Here is a 21124-nt window from a genome sequence, read left to right as displayed (position 1 = left end):
TCCTCAGCTTTCATCCAAGTGCTTGCAAATAAGCGAATACTAGGACCTATGAAGACCAGTGAAGCAAAGTTGACTTGTTAATTTCAAATATATCACTTACTTTGATTTTTATTATTCAACTAGCTCTAATCCTAAAGCTGGATTGGCATGTCTTAATGCATCAGTTAAAATAGCGGCAATCCACCATTACAATCTGGCATCCTCAGTGGTTTTTTGGAGTTAGTATAGGCTGATATTTGTACCATCCTTTTTCTGGCAGTCCTGTTGAATTCCAGAGAATTTAAACATTTATATTACCTTAATATAAATTATGTTGCTAATTCTTATGGTTTCAAAGAAAATCTTCCAGGTAGATTCCCCATGCAGGACTATAGGCAGATAAAAACAAGAAGTATGAATAGCACCATTCATCTCATGAGAATTAACCCAAAAGCCTGATGATAATTGGAATTTCATCAGCATTAAAATATTTCTCTGCTGATCATTTTACCTGAATCCCAGCAATTCTGAGACTTTGGGTAAATTTGCTTAGTTTGTCACCTCTTTATAATCCAGGCTAACCTCCTTGACTTAATGACTAGAGCTGATCTAATCATTGACAATGAATAAGTGAGACAATTTTGCCTCTTTTTCTGCCCACGGAATATCCATATAAGTTTGAAATTCTCTCCAGAGTATTCATCATACAGATTTATTCAACAAATATATTTTTGAATTTGTTTACTTAGTTTACAAATATTCAAAAGAAGAGCTAGTTTCTTAGTCATGATTGGGCAGATGACTCACATGATGTTATTCCAGCCCTTTGACTGTATGGGTATGCAAATACTTCTGCCATCAATATCTATGTGTACAAATTTCAGCTGCTATTTCCATGAGAACTCACACAGATGGCTGTGAGTATTTGTGCCAGTAAAACTTAATTGCCCTAATATGTGTAGAATGGAAGGTATACAGAAAGGGGCATAAGCACAGCTGAATTCATTTAAAAATTGAAAGGAATGTACGTGGAACATGATTTGCCTTTTTTGCTTAGCTCTTGTGATGATATATCATCATGCATCATGATACAATGTCATCATGTCAGTGCTCAATATCATGACATGTTGATATTTCACAAGTCCCAGTGTTTAATTTAGGATCCATTCATGTCTGATATATTAGGTTCTCTATCCAAGGTACTTATTAGCTACCATTTCAGTATGAAATAGAGCAGTACTATTATTCCCATTTTACAGATGGGGAACCAAGGCAGCAAGACACTAAGTGATTTGCTTAAGGTCATACAGGAAATCTGTTGGTTTATGGGGGACTTGAACCTAGGTTTATAAAGGCTTTGGTTAGGCCCCTAACCACCGCACTAGCTCTCCTTTCAGAATAGTTAGTGCCATTGAAAATGGAATTATAGGGAAAACAACATATAAGTGTTGGCATTTTGTTTCATGCATGTGCACACTCAAACACATAAACAAACTAAAGGGTATTGAAAGTAAATGTAGCCAGTTAAAAGTACAGCGGAGCCCAAATAAAATTTATATGACTTTTATTGTTGATATGCTTAAGCATTTTGTCTACTATTTTACTTGAAATTAACGCAAGACTACTAAAAGCAGCTGTGTTTTATAGTTTTCCACTGTAAAATGTTGAAATGTGTAAGATGGTTAGATGTAATAACACTAGAAAAATAAAGATAATAGAGTGCACACTTTAGTCCCAATGCGGCTTCAGCAAGGTTTTGTTTGGAGTGCCCAGCTGCACATACAGACGCAATGGAATTTGGTTTGTGAAGAACCTACAAAAATTACACAAATAACTAACATTTTTTTTAATGAATAATACACAGACATGCACCTGCTTCAGAGACTCCATAGATTAGTCTTGCAGCCAATAGAAAAGCCCCTTGGAATTCAATTACATGGCTGAAAAACAAAAAACAAAATTGTGGCTATACTTTTAGAAGTGATACCAGCAAAATATTAACTAGTTCTTGGGCTGAGCTTCTCTTGAGGATTAGGCTGTTTCAGTTTGGTTTATTTCCATGTGTCTTATAGTAAATTCATAATATTCTGCTCATATTATTCTGTTCTATTCTTGCAGCTGGAGCCTCTCCCAGAAGATATGCTGCACCAAACCCCTAATATGAATGCAATGGCTTCTTTACAAAAGACCACTGAAATTCAAAGTATGTTTCAGTGTTTTTTCTCATTATTAATTAATGTCAGAGAAAACTGATTAAACTTTTGCTACAGAGTAAAGACTAAGCAAAAATATGATATCTGAGCATATTCACGATATATGTTTATCACATGTATGCTTGTGCTCTTGTTTCTTTGGCGCATCTTTTGTTTCATTGATGATTTAACACTTAAAATGCTGAGTTGTTAACGTTAATCAAAGTGTTCCTATTCCCATATAGTTGAAAATCTTTCATTTGCACAACTCTCATTTCAAGCATTTTAGTCTTGCAATCCAGTGAGAGAAATATGTGTGTGTAGATATATGGTGGGTATATTAGGGATATGACATTGTCTCTTTGGATTCAATTTGTAGACAAATATCTTTTCAGTGTATTCATGTTGAGATGGACGTGAGTTTAAAACTACAGTACATCCGGATATTTAAAATGGCTGCTGCCACATGGGATAGTCATGGAAAATATTCAGTGCTTCCCTCCCACCACCCCTTCTCTATGCATATTACTTATGCATCTCCACACCAGTCCTGAACCTTCCCCACATAAACTCTCTGTGGCCCTCTACTGCCACCCAGTTTTTGTTGCTAAGTTTTCCACCTGCTCCTTCCTAACTTGCCCTGCTCCCAGTTGCCTCAACTCAGCTATAGAGACCTTCCTCCACTTGCCACCATGTGCTACCTCAAGCCATGCTAAGTGGGTGGGTGGGGGAGACTTCCTGTTTCCTACCTATCATTTGCCAGTTCTTTCTCATCACCCTCTGGTGCCATTTAGATTTAGATTTGGTTTGAGTACCAGATGTTCTGCTAGTATTAGGTGAATAAAAAAAAGCAGATTCACCATATTTTAAAATGTGCATAATACAGAATTATTGGTTAGTTCTTTATATATTTCTTCACGTGTGAAGAGACACTGGAAAACTCATGTGAAGCGACATAACTGATAAGTTTACCCTGCTCCCACTTATGCACTCAGGTAAATGAATGTCGCCGTTAAATCAGCTTTCTTCAGGACTTCAGGATAAATGTCAGTGTCAGGTTTGAGGAGATATGTGTAGTGGAGAACTGCAGGAGCTGCTGCTAGGTTCAATCTTCTTTAATATCTTCTGCTAACGATCTGGAGGAGACAGTAAGCAGCTTGTTAATGAAAATCACATACCATACAAAACTGGGTAAGCTGCAAATGCTAATGAGGGCAGAGAAATAATACATAGAGAGCTAGAGAGATGAGAAACCTAGACAAAAAATAACAAAACACAATTCAATTTGAGAGAAAAAATATTTGAGAAAAAGAAAACAGTTGAATGGAAAGAGAAATCTGGAATGCGGTTATGCTGAAAGAGACCTAGAGATGATAGTGGACAAAAATGAGACATGCATGTACAAGGTAATATGGCAGCAAAAATATCAAAGCAACTTAGGTGCCATATTCATCACAGAGCACAAAGGCGATAGTCTTTTTCTATAGATCTCTGATGTGACCTGAATCTTGCATTTAGTTCTGTACAATTTATAACCAGAAAAATCTTGACAAAATGGAGAGAGTTCAGAGAAGAGCCATATTAATATGGAAGTGATTGGAGGAATTGACTTAAAAGAGCCAAATCTGCATAATTTGGCTAAGAGATGACTGAGAGGATATAACAGTCTACTCATATTTGAAAGGAGTAAACACTAGTGATGGAGAGGAACTAATATGAATTTTACATGGGGGAGTTAGTTCAGTAGGAACAACTGGATGAAATTAAAAGAAGGAAAATATAGGCTGAATATCAGGGACAACTTTTGGGGGTGAAATGTGTTAAACTGTAGAATTATAACCTGGGGAAATCCATCACATATAACATTTAAAACTAGACAGGACAAAATACTGACAAATTCTGCTTTGGCATGTGCATTACTTAATGCTTATGTTTCTGTGATACAGCTCTGATGTCAAGTATTTAAATGTTACGACCTCTGATGAGTGTTTTAGTCCAAGGATTGCCTTTGCTCCATCTCTGTTTCAAAAACAGGCTGGAAATTGCAGATTTTAGATCAGACAAAGAGAAAACCCAAATTGTTTCTAAGTAGAATGGAATTTGTATAAACTTCTTTGTTTGTGACAATGGTATCATGTATTTATGGGAATACGATACAACTGGAAGTAGTATTCCCCACAACCATACAATATGTATTTCTAAATAAGTTGTTCTCACTCGCTTAGGCACCACCCCGGAACCGAGCTCTTTATACATGGAAAATGTCATCCTAAGCCACATACAACATTCCCACATACTTAAAGGAAGTTTGAAATGTCTGTAACCAAACTACATGATATAAACATTCACTGTTACTATTTCCTTTGTGAATGGGAAATGTTCCCATTGCCTTATTGGAGACTTGAGCACTTTTTCATACATCAAACAAAAGCATACCTAGATTACTTATATGGTTTCATAGTTTATTCTTAGAAGTAATCTATGCCACAAGCTGGGCATGTATGGGACCAGCAACCCACTTCATTCCACTTCATAAACTCCCAAATGTTCTTATTAGAAAATATAACAAGATTAGGGGGATTTCACATTTCTGCCTTGGAAAGTGAAAATGTCAGTTGTGAGCTGTTTGTCCCTGGTGCTTTTGTTTCAGACAGAGATGGATTTTAATACTGATTTGGGCTGCTAGCAAAAGTAGTTGTGCAATTGCCTCCACTATGCAAATACAATTGCTGAGACTGTTCATGCAAATCAGGTAGTCAAAAATACACAAAGGCCCAATTTGTACATTCACTTGTAGTTGTGCATGAAAAATAGGTGATAAATTACACATGCCTTTTGTGCACAGTGTTGGTCATCCCATTGTTATAAAAACAATCCTACAGGTCTCATTTTCCAAAGAGAGTCATCTTGGCATAGGATACAGCTTTGTGTTTTTAAGAAATTTATCTCATATTTTCTTGTAAGTTATCAGGGAGCACTTAGTCCATGAGCCTGTTTAGTGTACCCTCTGCTAACTGGATGCTGTCCCTAATGGGGACTACTTCAGAAGTGCCTCCCCAAACACTGCTCATTCCATCCCCCAGATATCAATACCTAGATGCGATGACCACTACCTGGATACTGCCACCTGTTTCCTGTCCCTGCTCTGCAATTCCCCTCCACCTCCAAACCCCCTCTCATAATGTTAATTGAGTGTAGGGAAAGGGAAGGGGAGAGGGTAATGAATGATCACAGGGGGTGGAAGGTAAAATGGATACTCAGTGCTAACAGATATGCTTGAATTTGGTTGTTAGTTTCAGTGTTAGAAGAAAGTCAGGGGCAGGGGGCAGCTGCTCTGTGTGTGTGTGTGGGGGGCGTGTATTTGATGTAGCAGTTCTCTCCGATGCTGTTTTATTGTTGCTGCAGGAGAGCAGCACAGTAGTGGCTAGTTACTACTATTTTATTTTATGAATAGGAGCCCTTGAAAACTCCAGCAGTGAACATGGGTTCATTTCTTTTACGGGCAAAACTGTGTATTATTCCCATGCCAACAGATCTGATTTTCTTGCACATCTGTTTCTGCAACAAAAACCCTGCCCACTTGTGAACATTTAGCCCATAAATTATCCCATGTATATTGCACAGTCTGATTTTACATATAACTGCTGTGAGAACATTGGGGAATGCCTAAATAACTTTTTTATTTTTTTTTATTTTAAAGACTAGAGAATATGGTCTCCATAGAATATTTTTGTCTTGTTTTTATAGAATTTGCCAGGCCGCAGCCATTTGGTTTAGTGTTATGTGCATAGTTTTTTAGCCATGGCTCTCATGTGTCTGGAGGAAAATCCAGCTTCTAACACTTAATCTTAACTTTGTAGTATACTTAATACACTTTAGATTTTATTCCCCCCCATCCCTATTATTTAAAGATCCTGCTAACTATTCAAACATGCACAGTACTAGGGTTCAAAGGAACACCCGTCTTCCATGCTGCCTATCGATCATGGAGATTGACTCATGCTTTCATCTTTTGAGTATATTTTAAATAAGGTTATTGCTATCTTGATTGACTGCTGCTGTCTCATTTGACTAAAAACACTCATCTTTTGAAAAGCCTGGAATGGTGTTATATGCCATGTTATCAAAGAAGGAATTTTTAACACTCAGTCCAGAATACACAGTAGTACAATTGGCCCTGCCTGCCAGTTGTTGAAACCCTCCAGCTATCCCACAGCTAAGCACCTTGACCCAACCCACCTCCCAACTGCCAAAATCTTCCTCCTAGTCCTTGGAAAAGTTCCCCTACTTGAGCCCCCCTCTGTCACAGCTGTTGAAACCCTTCCACTAATTCCCAAATAAGTGCTCTGACCCTGCCGCTGGCCCAGCGGCTGGAAGCCTCTTGCTAACCACTGGATAAGTGCTGGTCCCAAACTCCCTTCCAGCCCCCTTCCAGCTCCTACTTTCCAGGTGGCATGCACCTGGAATTTAGTAAGAATTCTATGGATTATTATACTATGAGGAATATGTATGCAAGTTTTAAGTTGTTCACCTGGTTACCACTAATTGACCCCAGTTCTTGAATAGCATATTACTGAGTGATTATTTTTCATTCCTACTCACCTACACTTTATTTTTTGCTTCACTTGGGAAGTTTTTCAAAGTCTTTTTTGTTGCAGGCAGAAGGCTGACTACTCTCTCACACTTTTATTCCACTGGTGTGTTTTTACCCCCAAAACCAGAAAAATGTCTTTCTTATAATACCTAGTAGCATTCCAACAAAAGCCAGTGCATATATGAATGTTTTAAATAAATTATTGTTCTAGTACACACCCTGAGGTTGGACGAGAAAGAACATCCAGGACTAACAAACCTGATTGTTCTGGCAACATAACTGCAGGCCATGCTGGCATTCATGACTCCACCCCCCACCCCCTCAAGTCAGTGCTATGTGAGAATTTTGTACAATTATTTTCCTTTTTCTATTCCCATTTGTTGCAAATGCACCTATTGCCCGGCACTATCATACCTATCTGCCCTGAACTTCCTTCTCCTACCATAGATATAGCCAACAGTCTGACTGATAATAAGAGTTCGTTAGGCTGTGTGTTACTCCTTTAGTTTATTACCTTCTGGGGAAGGGTGTGACACAGTCCTTGGAATGAGAGCACTTTCCAATTTGGCATTCTTAGATCCGTGGCAGCTTGAAATCCCAATTACAACTGCTTACAGTACAGATTTTAACTTATAATCACTCTGCGCTGGACCGAAGTGATTACTGTGCTTATACCACCATGCTAGCTAAAATTCCCATAAATTATTATGTGTGGGTTTTTTTTTTTTGTAGGCAAGTACTGGAAGTCAGTGAAGCCGTATCCTGTGCTAGTGGGTTGTGCTCTGGCTGAGACTCAGAAACAAGAGAGAGAGGAGACGGAGACTGTCTCTGCGATGGCCTCACTGTCAGTGGGTGCTGAACAGTCTTTTTCTCGGGAAGGCAACAGGTAAGTGGACATTGTTGGAAACCCAGATGGCAAAATTTTGTACCCTGGTGTTGTAAGAACCAGAACCCAGATTTTGAAAAGCATTTGATAATTTTGGGTGCTTTGGGTTTTGACTCGCCAGCTTGAGACCATTAGGAAAGTATATTGAGTTGGGCATCCAAAAAACAGAGTCACCCTATATGAGGGAATCACCTTTGAAAATGTGTGTATAAATATTTATTAAGATCCACAGTTACTAAATTCCTCCCTTCCCCCCTCAAAAACTAAATTAAAAAGCAAAATACTGATGTGAAAAAATCATGAATTGCCAAAGCATAGTTGATCATGGTCTTCTCCTGAGAGGCCATTCAGACCTATTTTAGATTTGACTTTATAAAAATACATTTAAACTGCTTTCAGACAGACTTAGTCATGATAGACTGAAATCACCACTGTGTTACTTCAGTTTTACACTAATGTAATTCCACTGAATTCAGTGTATGACATGATGTAAAACGGGAGTAAGACGGTGGAGAATCAGGCCAACTGTATTTAGTGTACCACGATGAAGATAGGTCATCAAATAAAGAGTGCTGATTTTCCCTTCCTGTCAGCTGACATTTCACACTGATCCAGTAAGACCGACTTGGATGTGAATGTAACAATTCTATAAAATGGAACAATAACTGCCAATGCGCTTTTGTCAATACTGTATTTCAAAATGAAGCACTGATGTCTATTGAATAGGGCCATATGCAGTACAATGTTTCTTTAAGGAATTGTTGGAGTCAGAAATGTCGCTTTATAAAAATTACATTATGGAGTTTCCTATTTATTCTCCTTCACCGCCAAACGCGCCTGGCCTCTCTGCAGTGGAGACCCAAAAATGCAGTGGAACCTTCTGATTCCACTGGACAAGAGGAAAAAGGGGCAGGAGATAGGGAGGCCCTACAAGGGGACTCCTCAGCTCCCTGTGCACTGTGAAGCTGTGCTCCATGACAGCTCTCTCCACAGGAGCATCGAAGGGAGGAGAGAGTTGTGGGTGGGCCAAAGGAGCAGTGGGAGTGTAGCCAATGGATCCATGACTTATGTGAATGTACTGGCAGTTGCTGCCTGTGGGCTGAGTGGTAAGGTTCTAGTCCCTTCAAAACCTGCACTGGCTGTTTTAATCTGAATTCAGCTGACAATATTACTGATGATGCACAAGGGGGATAACTATAGAACTCAGCAGAATATTGTAGAATCTTCTGTAGTTGTATCGGCTCTCACAAGAGTAAAAACTTGGGTTTTTCAGTAAAGTAAGCAGCTGTGACTCAAAGACACAGATCTAGTGATCTGCACTTGAATAATAGATTATGATTATTGTTTCAGAGTAGCAGCCGTGTTAGTCTGTATTCGCAAAAAGAAAAGGAGTACTTGTGGCACCTTAGAGAATGCGTCCGATGAAGTGAGCTGTAGCTCACGAAAGCTTATGCTCAAATAAATTGGTTAGTCTCTAAGGTGCCACAAGTCCTCCTTTTCTTTTTATGATTATTGTTGTTATTATTATTACAAATACATAAATGCATAGGAAGGAACCATTTTTTTCTTTCAGTGACAGACAGTTGGTCCATATGAGTGATCTTATTTTTGATCCACAACATTGTCAATTAACCCTCAGCTAAGGAATGAACCCAAATGTTTATAATCTAAGTGTGTGGTAATTAGTGCTCTCGTTTGTTAGCCAAGGATGTAAAAACCTTTTCCACATATGAGTGAGGGGCTAATGTAAAGGGACTATAATTTAGAGTTTGGTAACTAATTAATATGATGAAATAAAGCCAAGTTTTAGGCTCTCTTAAATAAAATGTAATTAATTTTGCATATAAAATTACATAGGTTAGAATAATCAGTAATTAAAAGTCATGTTATAAACCTATATTAATCTAAAACTATAGCTACTTCACAGTAATTGATTCTATAATCACTTCAATAAAGCAGTACTTCTGCGAACAACGTATATTCTTAATGCTATGTAAATATATCACCTGACTACTGATAACCTGTGGCAATTTCTACCCCTTCTTGACATGGAATGAATTGAGAGTGCAGCTGAAGGGAGTGTGAGAAAAACGGATGTACTGATATGTATACAAATGGAATTCATTTGGCTGCCAGGTTCACTACACTTCATCAGTTCTGGACGGTAATAGGAATGAATCTGTCATGAATTGTTCTGTGGAAAAATGGCTCCACTTGAAATATCGTTTGTGGTGCTGCAGAGGTTTTTCAGCAGCACAATAAAACCTTTGCATGCCTACATTGCTGATTACACTACCACATTCATAACCTGGACAGTGGTCACTCAAAACCAGCCTTTCCATAAGTGAATGACAGGGGCACCTTTGGACCTGTCCTGTTGGACCAAACTGATAGCCAGGTTCTCCAGTAGCTTTGGCCACCATGTTTCCTCCCCCCCACCCGCACCTTCCTCTTAACAGAGACAAACAAAAATAGTTACTTCTAAAATCTGCTTTCTAGGGCCTGCTTTCTTTGAGATGCTGGGAACCTCCTGAGAGGAACTGTGTGTGCTTAGCACAGGCATGGAGGAACTCTAAAGCAGTATTAGAAACAAAGGGCCTGATTTACCACTGGATTACTCCAATTTTACCCCATCTTAACTCCCTTAAGTTCTGTGAAGTACAGCAGCATAAAACTGAAGGAGCACTGCAGTGAGACAGACCCATACAGGATAGTAACACATATAACAATTACAGACCAAGTAAGAGAGCCTCACCCCTGCTCCAGGACGTTTATGGCAGATGTAGAGGGCCCCTCTAAGCTCTGGTTTCAGCTGAGTGAGCATTGCACTGAAACTGGCACTAAAGATGAGAACTGTAAGGCTGCCATCGGAGGATCCCCTGGCAAGCCCTGGTACACAGGGTATGCCAGGTCATGTTGAAGGTAGGGCCAAAGCACACAGTGCTGCAGTCCACATGACAGTCTAGGGAGGGTGCTGTAACTTAGACAGGCCCCCAGAACTGTATAAGTTATGCTAAGAGCCTTTCCACAGCTCAGAGCAACTGGAGAGGATGCAAAGGTGGCTTAAATCCCCTCCCTTCCTCCCTCCACGTACACAGGCATCTGGCCTACAGCTTCTTTGCTGTGCTTCTAGGAGGGGCATCCTAAGGACTCAATCCTGCTTCACTGAATCCATGGTAAAGATCCCACTGACTTCAGCTGTGTAGAATCAGGCTCCCAGATGAAGAGAGCAATAGCAGGAGAGTCTCTTTGTAGGAAACTCTTGCCAGTTATGTTGGAGGATATATTGGTGTTTGGAGTGAGATGACTCATTTTAAACTCAGATTTTGGGTAAAGCAGCTCTTTTTCTGGCCAACTCATATCTGACTCATTTACCACTGATGAATAAAGGATAAAATGCTCCTGGCTAAGAACCATTCTAAGTATTTTTTTTCATTTTCTTTCTTTCTTTCCCTTTTATTTTATTTTATTTTTTTTGCGGGGGTAAATGACAACACAAAGTAGACAGTTGTTTCAATTTGATTGGCCCTGACATGCTGAGTGAAACAGACTTTATGAAAAGCTATTTTTGTTCTTGGTGTTTTTTTGTTAAAATACTCTATGCATTTTAATATACATTTGAAACGAAATTGTAGACTTCAGAAGAGAATAGATAAGGGAGAAGTGATTTATGGATAGGACAGAAGGGAAAATATGAATGATGCAAATACAAATTTAAATACAGAGACAATTAAATAAACAGCCATGGTCCTATAAACATGTTTAACCACAACACATTGTTTGTGTTGATAACTACTTGTTACCTAAATGAGATACACATTTAACTGATTAGAGCTTTGTAGTGGCCAACAATTGTTTTACAAATCTTTTGTTTTGAAAAAGTTCAGTACAATAGTCTCCTTGATTCTTTTACTTCTTTTTTTTTAAGGAGCAAAGGCTATCTGGTACTTAATTGTTTTACAGCAAGTCATTATAAATTTTAGGAATACATTTAAAAGAATTTAAATTCATGCCCCTGGTTTACCTGGATATAGATTTTATCCAACTAGAAATGAGATATGAAATAAGAAAAGGAGTACTTGTGGCACCTTAGAGACTAACCAATTTATTTGAGCATGAGCTTTCGTGAGCTACAGCTCACTTCATCGGATGCATCCGATGAAGTGAGCTGTAGCTCACGAAAGCTCATGCTCAAATAAATTGGTTAGTCTCTAAGGTGCCACAAGTACTCCTTTTCTTTTTGCAAAGACAGACTAACACGGCTGTTACTCTGAAACCTGAGATATGAAATGTAATTCCGAGATGTTGGATTAAAATCCATTTTAGAGGATTCTGTGGTTTCTGAACTAAGGATTGGGATTTTCATCATGTTATAATTTCTTTTGGAAAGATTAAGGACCAGATCCTGAGATGCAGCTGTTTTTCGTAGACTGCCAGTCATGGTGGGGGGTGTATGTGCAGAGGTGCATAATGCTGGTTTTTGCACTCCTCTGACCCTAGTGTCATCTCTGCGCAGGACTAATCCACCTGCATCAAATTAGAGTATCGTGAGGGCTGCTCTAATTTATGCCAACTGTAAACAGTGCGAGTGGGAGGAAACCACACTCTAGGATTGGCATGGCACAAGGTATTCTGGCCAAGCCCTTTCCTTTCTTGCCTATCTTGTCCTGCTATTCCAGGGCAAGGATAAGAGCCTTATACCAGAAATCACCTTTACACAGTAGTGATCCTCCACAGCTGAGCTAGACGAGGGCCACATTCTGCTGGGCACTGAAACAGCCACACCACACCAGAAAACCTGTTCCTAAGAATGCATTTCTATTGGGAAATTGCAGAACTACTAACTGCAGTTTGTAACCTATCATTTAAATCAGCTTCTGTACCAAATGACTGGAGGATAGCTAATGTGATGCCCATTATTTAAAAAGGCTCCAGCGGCGATCCCAGCAATTACAGCCCAGTAAGCCTAAATTCAGTACCAGGCAGATTGGCTGAAATGATAGTTAAGAACAGAATTATCAGACACATAGATGAACATGATTTGTTGGGGAAGAGTCAACATGGTTTTTGTAAAGGGAAATCATGCCTGACCAATCTACTAGAATTCTTTGAGGGGGTCAGCAAGGATGTGGGCATAGGGGATCCAGTGGATATAGTGTACTTAGATTTTCAGAACGCCTTTGACAAGGTCCCTCACCCAAGGCTCTTAAGCAAACTAAGGTGTTATGGGATAAGAGGGGTAGGTCCTCTAATGGATTGGTAACTGGTTAAAAGATAGGAAACAAAGAGTAGGAATAAATGGTCAGTTTTCAGAATGGAGAGAGCTAAATAGTGGTGTCCCTGAGGGGTCTGTACTGGGACCAGTCCTATTCAACATATTCATAAATGATCTGGAAAAAGGGGTAAACAGTGAGGTGGCAAAATTTGCAGATGATACAAAACTACTCATGATAGTTAAGTCCAAAGCAGATTGAAAAGAGTTAAAAAGGGATCTCATAAAACTGGGTGACTGGACAACAAAATGGCAGATGAAATTCAATGTTGATAAATGCAAAGTAATGTACATTGGAAAACATAATCCCAGTTATATATACCAAATGATGATCTTGGAGTCATTGTGAATAGTTCTCTGAAAACATCCACGCAATGTGCAGTGGAAGTCAAAAAAGCTTACAGAATGTTGGGAATCATTAAGAAAGGGATAGATAATAAGACAGAAAATATCATATTGCCTCTATATAAATCCCTGGTACTCCCACATCTTGAATACTGTGTTCAGATCCGGTCACCCCATCTCAAAAAAATATATATTTTGGAATTGGAAAAGGTATAGAAAAGGGCAACAAAAATGATTAGGGGTATGGAACAGCTTCCATATGGGGAGAGATTAATAAGACTGGGAATTTTCAACTTGGAAAAGAGATTAATATGATATGATAGAGGTCTATAAATTCATGACTGGTGTGGAGAAAGTAAATAAGGAAGTGTTATTTACTTCTTCTCATAACACAAGAACTAGGGATCACCAAATGAAATTAATTGGCAGCAGGTTTAAAACAAACACAAGGAAGTATTTCTTCACACAACTCAAAGTCAGCCTGTGGAACTCTTTGCCAGAGGATGTTGTGAAGACCAAGACTACAACAGCATTAAAAAAAACCAGATAAGTTCATGAAGGATAGGTCCATCAATGGCTATTAGCCAGGACAGGCAGGGATGCAAAACCATGCTCTGAAGTGTCCCTAGCCTCCGTTTGCCAGAAACTGGGATTAGGTGATAGGGGATGGATCACTTGATGATTACCTGTTCTGTTCATTCCCTCTGAAGCACCTGTATTGGCCACTGTTGGAAGAGAGGATAGTGGGCTAGATGGGCCAATAATCTGACTCAGTATGGCTATTCTTATGTTCTTACGCTATTTGAGCATTTGACAGTCCTCTGTTGCTTAGAACCATACCTTGTACTTTTATTTTTAATCTCAGTGTGATGATGTTGAGCTGAGAAATCTGTGTAATTCCAATTTCTAAAATGAGGAAAACACTTTTTTGGTGACATACAATTTTTTTCTCCTGTATTCTTAACAGTGAATGAAAAAATATAGAAACAAATCATTTTAAACAGTATTCCAAATAAATGTTTTAATTCCAGATTTGGGATCAGAAGGAGGATTTTTTTTTCAGCAGGCTGATTTTTGAAAACCAGACTGTTCATTAAGGGCAGAATAACAAAGTATCTGAAAGATCATAAGATGTTAGGATCTAGCCAGCCTGAATTCTGCAAAGGAAAATCATGTCTCACTAATCGCTTAGAATTCTTTGAACATGTCAGTAGAGTAGTGGATAAGGAAGAACAGCTGGCACAATTGGTTTAGACTTTCAAAAGGGCTTTGACTGCTACTAAAGATATTAAATAGTCATGGGGTGAGAGGCAAAGTGCTGTAATGCATCAAATACTGGCTCGGAGACAGAAAGTAAAGAGTAATTTTTATCATGGCAAAAGTTAACAAAGGGTGCCTCAAAGGTGTGTAGTAGGTTCAGTGTTATTTAATATGTTTATTAATGATCTGGAAAGTGGAGTGAATAATGAGTAGCAAAATTTGACTCAAAGTTATTTAGGTTAGTTATCACCAGAGAGGACTGAGTGGAACTTCAGAGAGAATTAAACAAGCTATGTGAATGAGCAACTTGATGGGAACTGAAGTTCAATGCTGATAAAGTGCACATTGGAGGGAAAAAGTTGAACTACTCAGACATTTTTCAGGGATCTAAATTAACGGTATCAGCTCAAGAAAGAAATATGGGGATCATTATAGACAGCTCAATGAAGACCTCTGCTCTATGTGCAGCTATAGTCAAAAAGCAAACAAGAAGTTAGGATGCATAAGGAGTAGGATAGCAAATAATAAAAAGAATAGTATAATACCTTTATATAAATGAGTGGTGCATCCTTATCTGCAGCACTGTGTGCTGTGCTGATCACCCCATCTTCAAAAAGCAATTACAGAACTAGAGGGGACTCAGAGAACGGTGATGAGAGTGAGCAAGGGCACAGAAAAATACTTGTATGAAAAGAGATTGAAAAGATTAGGACTCTTGACCTTAGAGGGAGACGAGTAAGAGGGAACATGATAAAGCATATAAAACAATGATGGTATGGAGAAGGTACATCAGGATCTTCAGTTCTCCTTGTTAAAATACAAGAACAAAGACAAAAATTGAAAACTGAGAAAGGAAATGTATTAAACATTGCCACAGAAGTCATTGAGGCCAAGAATTTAACAAGATTCAAAATGAGATTGTTTATTTATATGGATAGCAAGAATATCCAACATTATCGTTATTAATAACAAAATTTGGAAAGGATTCCAAACCTCATTCTTCAGGTTTCAAGCCAATCTCTAACTCTAAGAGACAAGGATGAGACCTAATGTGCGTATATGTGTGTTGGGAGGTGGAGGTGGGGTGGGCAGATTATCCCAGACCTTTCTACAGTCGCCTTCTTTCACCTTCTTGGAGGGATCTACTACCAGTCACTCTCAGAAACAGAACACTGGACTAGATGGATTTCAAGTCTGATTCCGTATGTCAGTTCCTAGATTATGATGTGAGAATGAATTCAAAGGAAGATGGATTAGTGAGCAGAGAAACCAGGTGAAGTGGTCAAAGTTGCAGGATAATATATTTAAGAATCCATGGATTTTCAATTTGGCATGTGGGTATCACTTCTACTTAGGTGAGTGTGTGTGTGTGTGTGTGTGTGTGTGTGTGTGTAATGATATATATACACAGACACATATATTATATATATATGTAAAATATGGTCAATTTCTGCTTTTAGCTTAATCCTTGCAATCCTATTGAAGTCAATGGTTTGCATGAATATAAAGGAAAGAAAACGGTCTGTTAAAATCAACACAATTGTCAAAATCCCTAAAAACTATTCTCTAATAACTTTTCTATACATAAAAATAGCATGACTTTATAGTCTGATATTTTGTGATCTTCCAGGGCTCTAAGTGGATTTAGTGAAAAGATGGGACTCTCCCCTTGGAACTGGTGGGAAGCTCTGAAGGCTAGGAAGCTAATAGACCTGTAGCCTGTCACTGGTATAGGCTCTGATCCTTCCAGATGAGGGATAAATTAGAATATGGGCGAATTCACATTGTGGGAAAGATGGCTGTGTTTATCCAGCCTGTTGTCTGTAGCACAAAATGGCAGCTATTTGAAACTGCTCAGAAGTTTGAAATATTAGATGCATCCTCTGGGGAGATGGATTAGCAGAGTTCAGGTGAGACAGTCAAGAATCACAGAATCATAGAAAAGCCAATACATCAAGTATAGAATCATAGGAATGCTATGATAAGCCTTGTGGAGAGGTTATGCTAGGAGGCTCTCTCTTCACCTCCACTGGTAGCAGATAGGCAGAACCTAGTAGCTTCTATTCTGGGACCCATTTCTGTTGACAATGATGTGCATTTTTGGGGGCAAATGCTATGAAAACCCTATGTTATACAACACATCCCTACTCTCTCACACAAATCAACCATCCTAAGATAATTTATCTATCTGTAGCTTGATTTTTGTACATTTTGTCTGTTAGCCTTAATATACATGTTGTATACACAGTGATGACTCACTTCGAGATGTTGTGATGAGTGCATATTTACCACAGAGTCAGTGGGGCATTTATACCCTATCACTGGAATTCAGTGCACCACACTGAGTAGTGGGCCATGTGTTAGTGATCTCAAGAGGGGACTGGGACGCCTTCATCAGGCCACAGAATGGCTGCGTAGCTCATTGAAACATTTAAAAAATACCACTGAAAAATTTAACCTACTTTTTCCCTAAAATGTCCATGAACATGGGCATATGCTTATGCCCCCTTCCATGTGTGGCAATAGTCTGTCTGGAAATAGATACACCAATCCTATCCAGCCCTGCTCCTGCCACATTTTCAAACATACCTTCACAGAACTGTATGCATGGGAGTACACTTCTGTAGAGCTCCCATAAATTCCATTCCCTTTCAACTCCCAGGAGCAGCAGAACGTGAGTGGTTACGTTGCATATGAGACCCTCCACAGCGTGGGGAAGGGGGAAGGATTTGTGCTTTATGAATTAATAATCCAAACACATTGTAAAAATCTTTATGGAAAGTAGTCAGTTACAAGATATTTGCTTTTTCATATTACACTCGTTTTATTTTATTTTTTTCAAAATACCAGAAGTGATTAGTGATTGGATTAATAACCTGTATAAATTCCTTTAAAGAGACACTGCTGAATTTTCATTGGAGGAGCCTTAAATAAAGTCCAGATTCAGTTAAAGTTCTTTGGCTTCCTTGCTGCAGAAACCCGTGTAAGACTATGCAAGCCCTAAATAATTAATTTTCTAGGGCTTGCATGAGAGCTTCCACTTCCTGGGGGAGGTTTTATTGAATCCAAACGTTAAGTGAGATTTACTGGTGAATGCCTCTTTTTGGTTTAGCCTTCCTCTCATGTAAAAAAATGGCTTGAACTGCCTTTTTTGTTTTTCAATTGAAGTTCCAAGCTTAGATATTGTTTGTCAAATTATTTCTTAGGAAAAAAAATGGTCATGTCCAAATTCTTAAGATCTTCAACAATGAGGTTTCTAATATAATCTTTGACAATCCCTTATATAGTGGATGCTGATACTGGGGCAGATCCTCCGCTGGTGTAACTTGTCGTAAAGCTATGACAGTTTATACCAGCTGTACATCTTTAACAGTCGATTTTGGTTTTGCCTGAGTGGAATGTCTCCCAGATGATTTCTAATAAAGGATAGGTGTCTAATCTGATTATATATTATTAATAGATGCCTGCTGTATGGCAGTGATCTGCTAATCAAATTCAGAATTTGGTCTTAGAAATTTTAGGAAGGCATGCAACCAACCACTGTAGTTACGAAAGTGCAGAAGCAAAAATCAGAGGACTGGCATGTCAGCTAACTACATGGTGACTATTTGGTTTTAATGGTATGGTCCCAGTTGAAGAAGAGTAATTAATTTTTAGTTGCAAATGCTTGAAAAATAAAAGTATTCCAGCTAATTTTTTCATTAAATTAATTGACTCTGCTGACACAACGCATGTACATTTTTGAACCTGACATTATAAAATATTCTGACATATTTTAATATAAACAGGAACATTTGCAGTGATTGCTTAGATCTAAAATGTTTTTCCACTTGACATTTGTTTATACTTCCTAAGAAAGAAACTCTATTTATGGATAACTGAATAACACAAATAAACATCAGAGAGAGTTGAAAAATCAGCTTTGATTATGCATGAAAATCTACAATGTCATTGTGTACTCTTGCGCTGTATTCTGATTGCCTGTTTATTTTTACAGAGCTGCTGGCGAGCCCATGGAAGAAGAACCAGCCTTGTGAAGTGCCAAGTCCTCCCTGATATTTCCTGTGTGTGACATCATTGTGTATCCCCCCAAAGCACCCTCAGACATGTCTTGTCTGCTGCTTGGGTGGCACAGATCAGATGGAACATAAACACTGGGCACAAACCTCTGAACAGCAGCTTCACTTGTTCTTTGGATGGACTTGAAAGGGCCCTAAAGATTCCTTAAATGTAACCGCTACAATTCTAAAGTTACCATAAATCAGGCTTGAGAGAAAGAGCCTAGTGCATGCTTTTAATATGCTGTGTGACCCACTCACTGACATAAATTGTGAAATAGAAATATTAAAATATTTTACATGATAGATTACTGATAGCTACAAAAATTGCAACATCCAGCAAAATTCTGGGGAAACTCCACGAATCACTCTTTCTGACATTCTGAAAAACTTTTTACTGGGTAATCGTTTTCACACTGTTAAATTGTTAATAGAACTTGTTGTCTGTGCTTTGTGTAATGAAATAATGGATAGTTCATAAACCGTGTCTTTTTAAGGCAATGTACTGAATTCTTGTTTGGATAAATTAAAGACGTGTAAATTAGGATGAGAGAATTTTAGCTAAAAGGAAAGCACTGCTTGCTGTACTTTAAGTCCCCCAAAGTCCTGTGCTTAGTGGTGTGTTGTTTTATTTTCTCTCTTTCTAGAATTATATCCATGTTTAATGTATAATTTTATATCAATAACACCATAATCAAGGTTCTCTACAATGAGTGATCTTCTGCCTTTTTAAAAATGCTGCACTCTGCAGAGTTGACAGTAGCTTTCAGCATATGTGCGTTAGAGACTCATATAGTCTCTGAAAAATGGATGACTTTTCAAAAGTTGTTTTAGTTTGTTTTGCATCCTGACTCTAAGAAGAGAAAGCTTAAGTATTTGTGTGAGCTTATTGGAAGCTCAGGTGTTTCTGCAGTGATAATTTGTTGAGAGGTTTTTTTACACGTCACCATCTGAATGCAAACAGATTATTTTCATTACTGCAGACTCACAGAAGTTAGTGTTGCTTAAAAAGTTTCAAAGGGTTTAGTCTATATTTTAGATCCTTAAAAGTAGCAAAATGTCCTTGAAAAGTGACTTTAACTCCTTAAATTAATGTTTGAGAGTGTAATATAGAACTGTGCCTTTAGCAGATAATGAACACTTAAACTATTACACATGTTGCCTTATTGTCAGAAGGTAAAAGGGAACAGGGCATTTATGTAGAATACTTTAAATGAACACAAATTGTGATACAGCAAGTTTAGTTTTGTTTACAATGTCCCCCAACCCCCACACCAGTGAACCCTGGGAGCTGTTTTACTTACCTTGAAGAATTCTACTTGCAGTATTTGAAAGCTGGCTTTGCTTTTGAAAGTAAGTGATGTTCATTTTTTATATATTTTCCAAACTCAAAGGATATATTAAAGCCATAAGTGAAGACTGTCATGCTTTTTATTCAAAAATCTCAAAGAAACCTTAATTAAAACAAGATTTTGGGGAATGCCATGATATGAAAGATATGGAACAATATGGTTTCAGTTATAGGGGACTCAAACCTGTAAATCAAAGATGAAAGATTTCACTCAAATAGAATTATATAATTCTCTTTTGTTATGCAGTCAGACTATATTTTTCATGCATTTAGGTTTGTTTACAATTAGCATTTTAATTTTAAAGACTTTTATTACTTATACAAAAACTCTCTTGGAAATCTTGGAAATTTGAGCCACTCTTTGAAATAGGAAATCTAAAAGGAATGTAATTTCCTATAACATGAAGTAGACTTCTATTTTGAAAGAGTTATGTTAAAATGGATATATACCATTCATTAATTTTTAAAATAAAATAAAATTCTGCCCACACCTTTTATGAGCTAATTCCTGCTTGTTTTACTAATGAAAATAGTCCCAACAGGCTAAATTCATTCAGGTGTAATTCTCTCCCATGGAATTAAACCAAAGCTGAATATGGTCCATTGACTTGAATGGGACTATTCAGATGAATAAAGCAATCAGGATTTGGTCCTGTATTATCAAAGGAGCTAGTTATGACAATCTTACCTGTCAGTTATTGCAATTTTCTAGTAATCATCAAAGAAACTGTGCTCCAAGGAAACCAAGAACCATGGCTGATGGATTGGGTATTTTAAAACAGTTGTCCTGATTTAAAACAATGTGATGTAATATTTTATTTGGATACATAATTGGGAGGATTTAAAAATAACCTAAAAATCTATTTGCATTTTCTAGCATATATTCAAATAAGAATGACTGATCTACACTAATTTAACTCTGTATTTATGGGGGGAAATGTGCAGGCATCAGCTAAGTCAGTCTTGGTAATTGGAATCATTTTACAATTTCCAAGACCATTTGGATTAAAAATACATTATTAAAGCAATCACACATTCATGCTTTCCTATAGACAGATATTCATATATGAGACTGTACACTGTTGGTTCCAGTTAGAATCGTTTGGAGAAGCAAATGTGCAGATAAACTACACATAGGATTAATGACATATGACTGTGCCTGCTCTTGTTCCCACTGAAGTCAATAA

The 21124-nt window shown here is 38.0% G+C and overlaps 1 protein-coding gene across 1 annotated transcript in view; it reads left to right on the top strand.

Annotated features, from left to right (window-relative positions):
- The window catches only part of HDAC9 (histone deacetylase 9), a 704858-nt gene extending 685555 nt beyond the window's left edge, over positions 1-19303 (top strand). The window contains exons 26-28 of the mRNA XM_073333773.2: positions 2098-2182; positions 7498-7651; positions 18526-19303. Coding sequence (XP_073189874.1) covers positions 2098-2182; positions 7498-7651; positions 18526-18565 — 279 coding nt within the window. The 3' untranslated portion in view covers positions 18566-19303. The remainder of the gene's footprint in view (positions 1-2097; positions 2183-7497; positions 7652-18525) is intronic.
- The last annotated feature ends 1821 nt before the right edge of the window (positions 19304-21124 follow it).

This window comes from Lepidochelys kempii, chromosome 2 (genome assembly GCF_965140285.1).
Source record: "Lepidochelys kempii isolate rLepKem1 chromosome 2, rLepKem1.hap1, whole genome shotgun sequence".
In the NCBI taxonomy this organism is placed as follows: domain Eukaryota; kingdom Metazoa; phylum Chordata; order Testudines; family Cheloniidae; genus Lepidochelys; species Lepidochelys kempii.
Note: the sequence above shows the minus strand (reverse complement) of the source record. Positions and strands in the feature narration are given on the sequence as shown.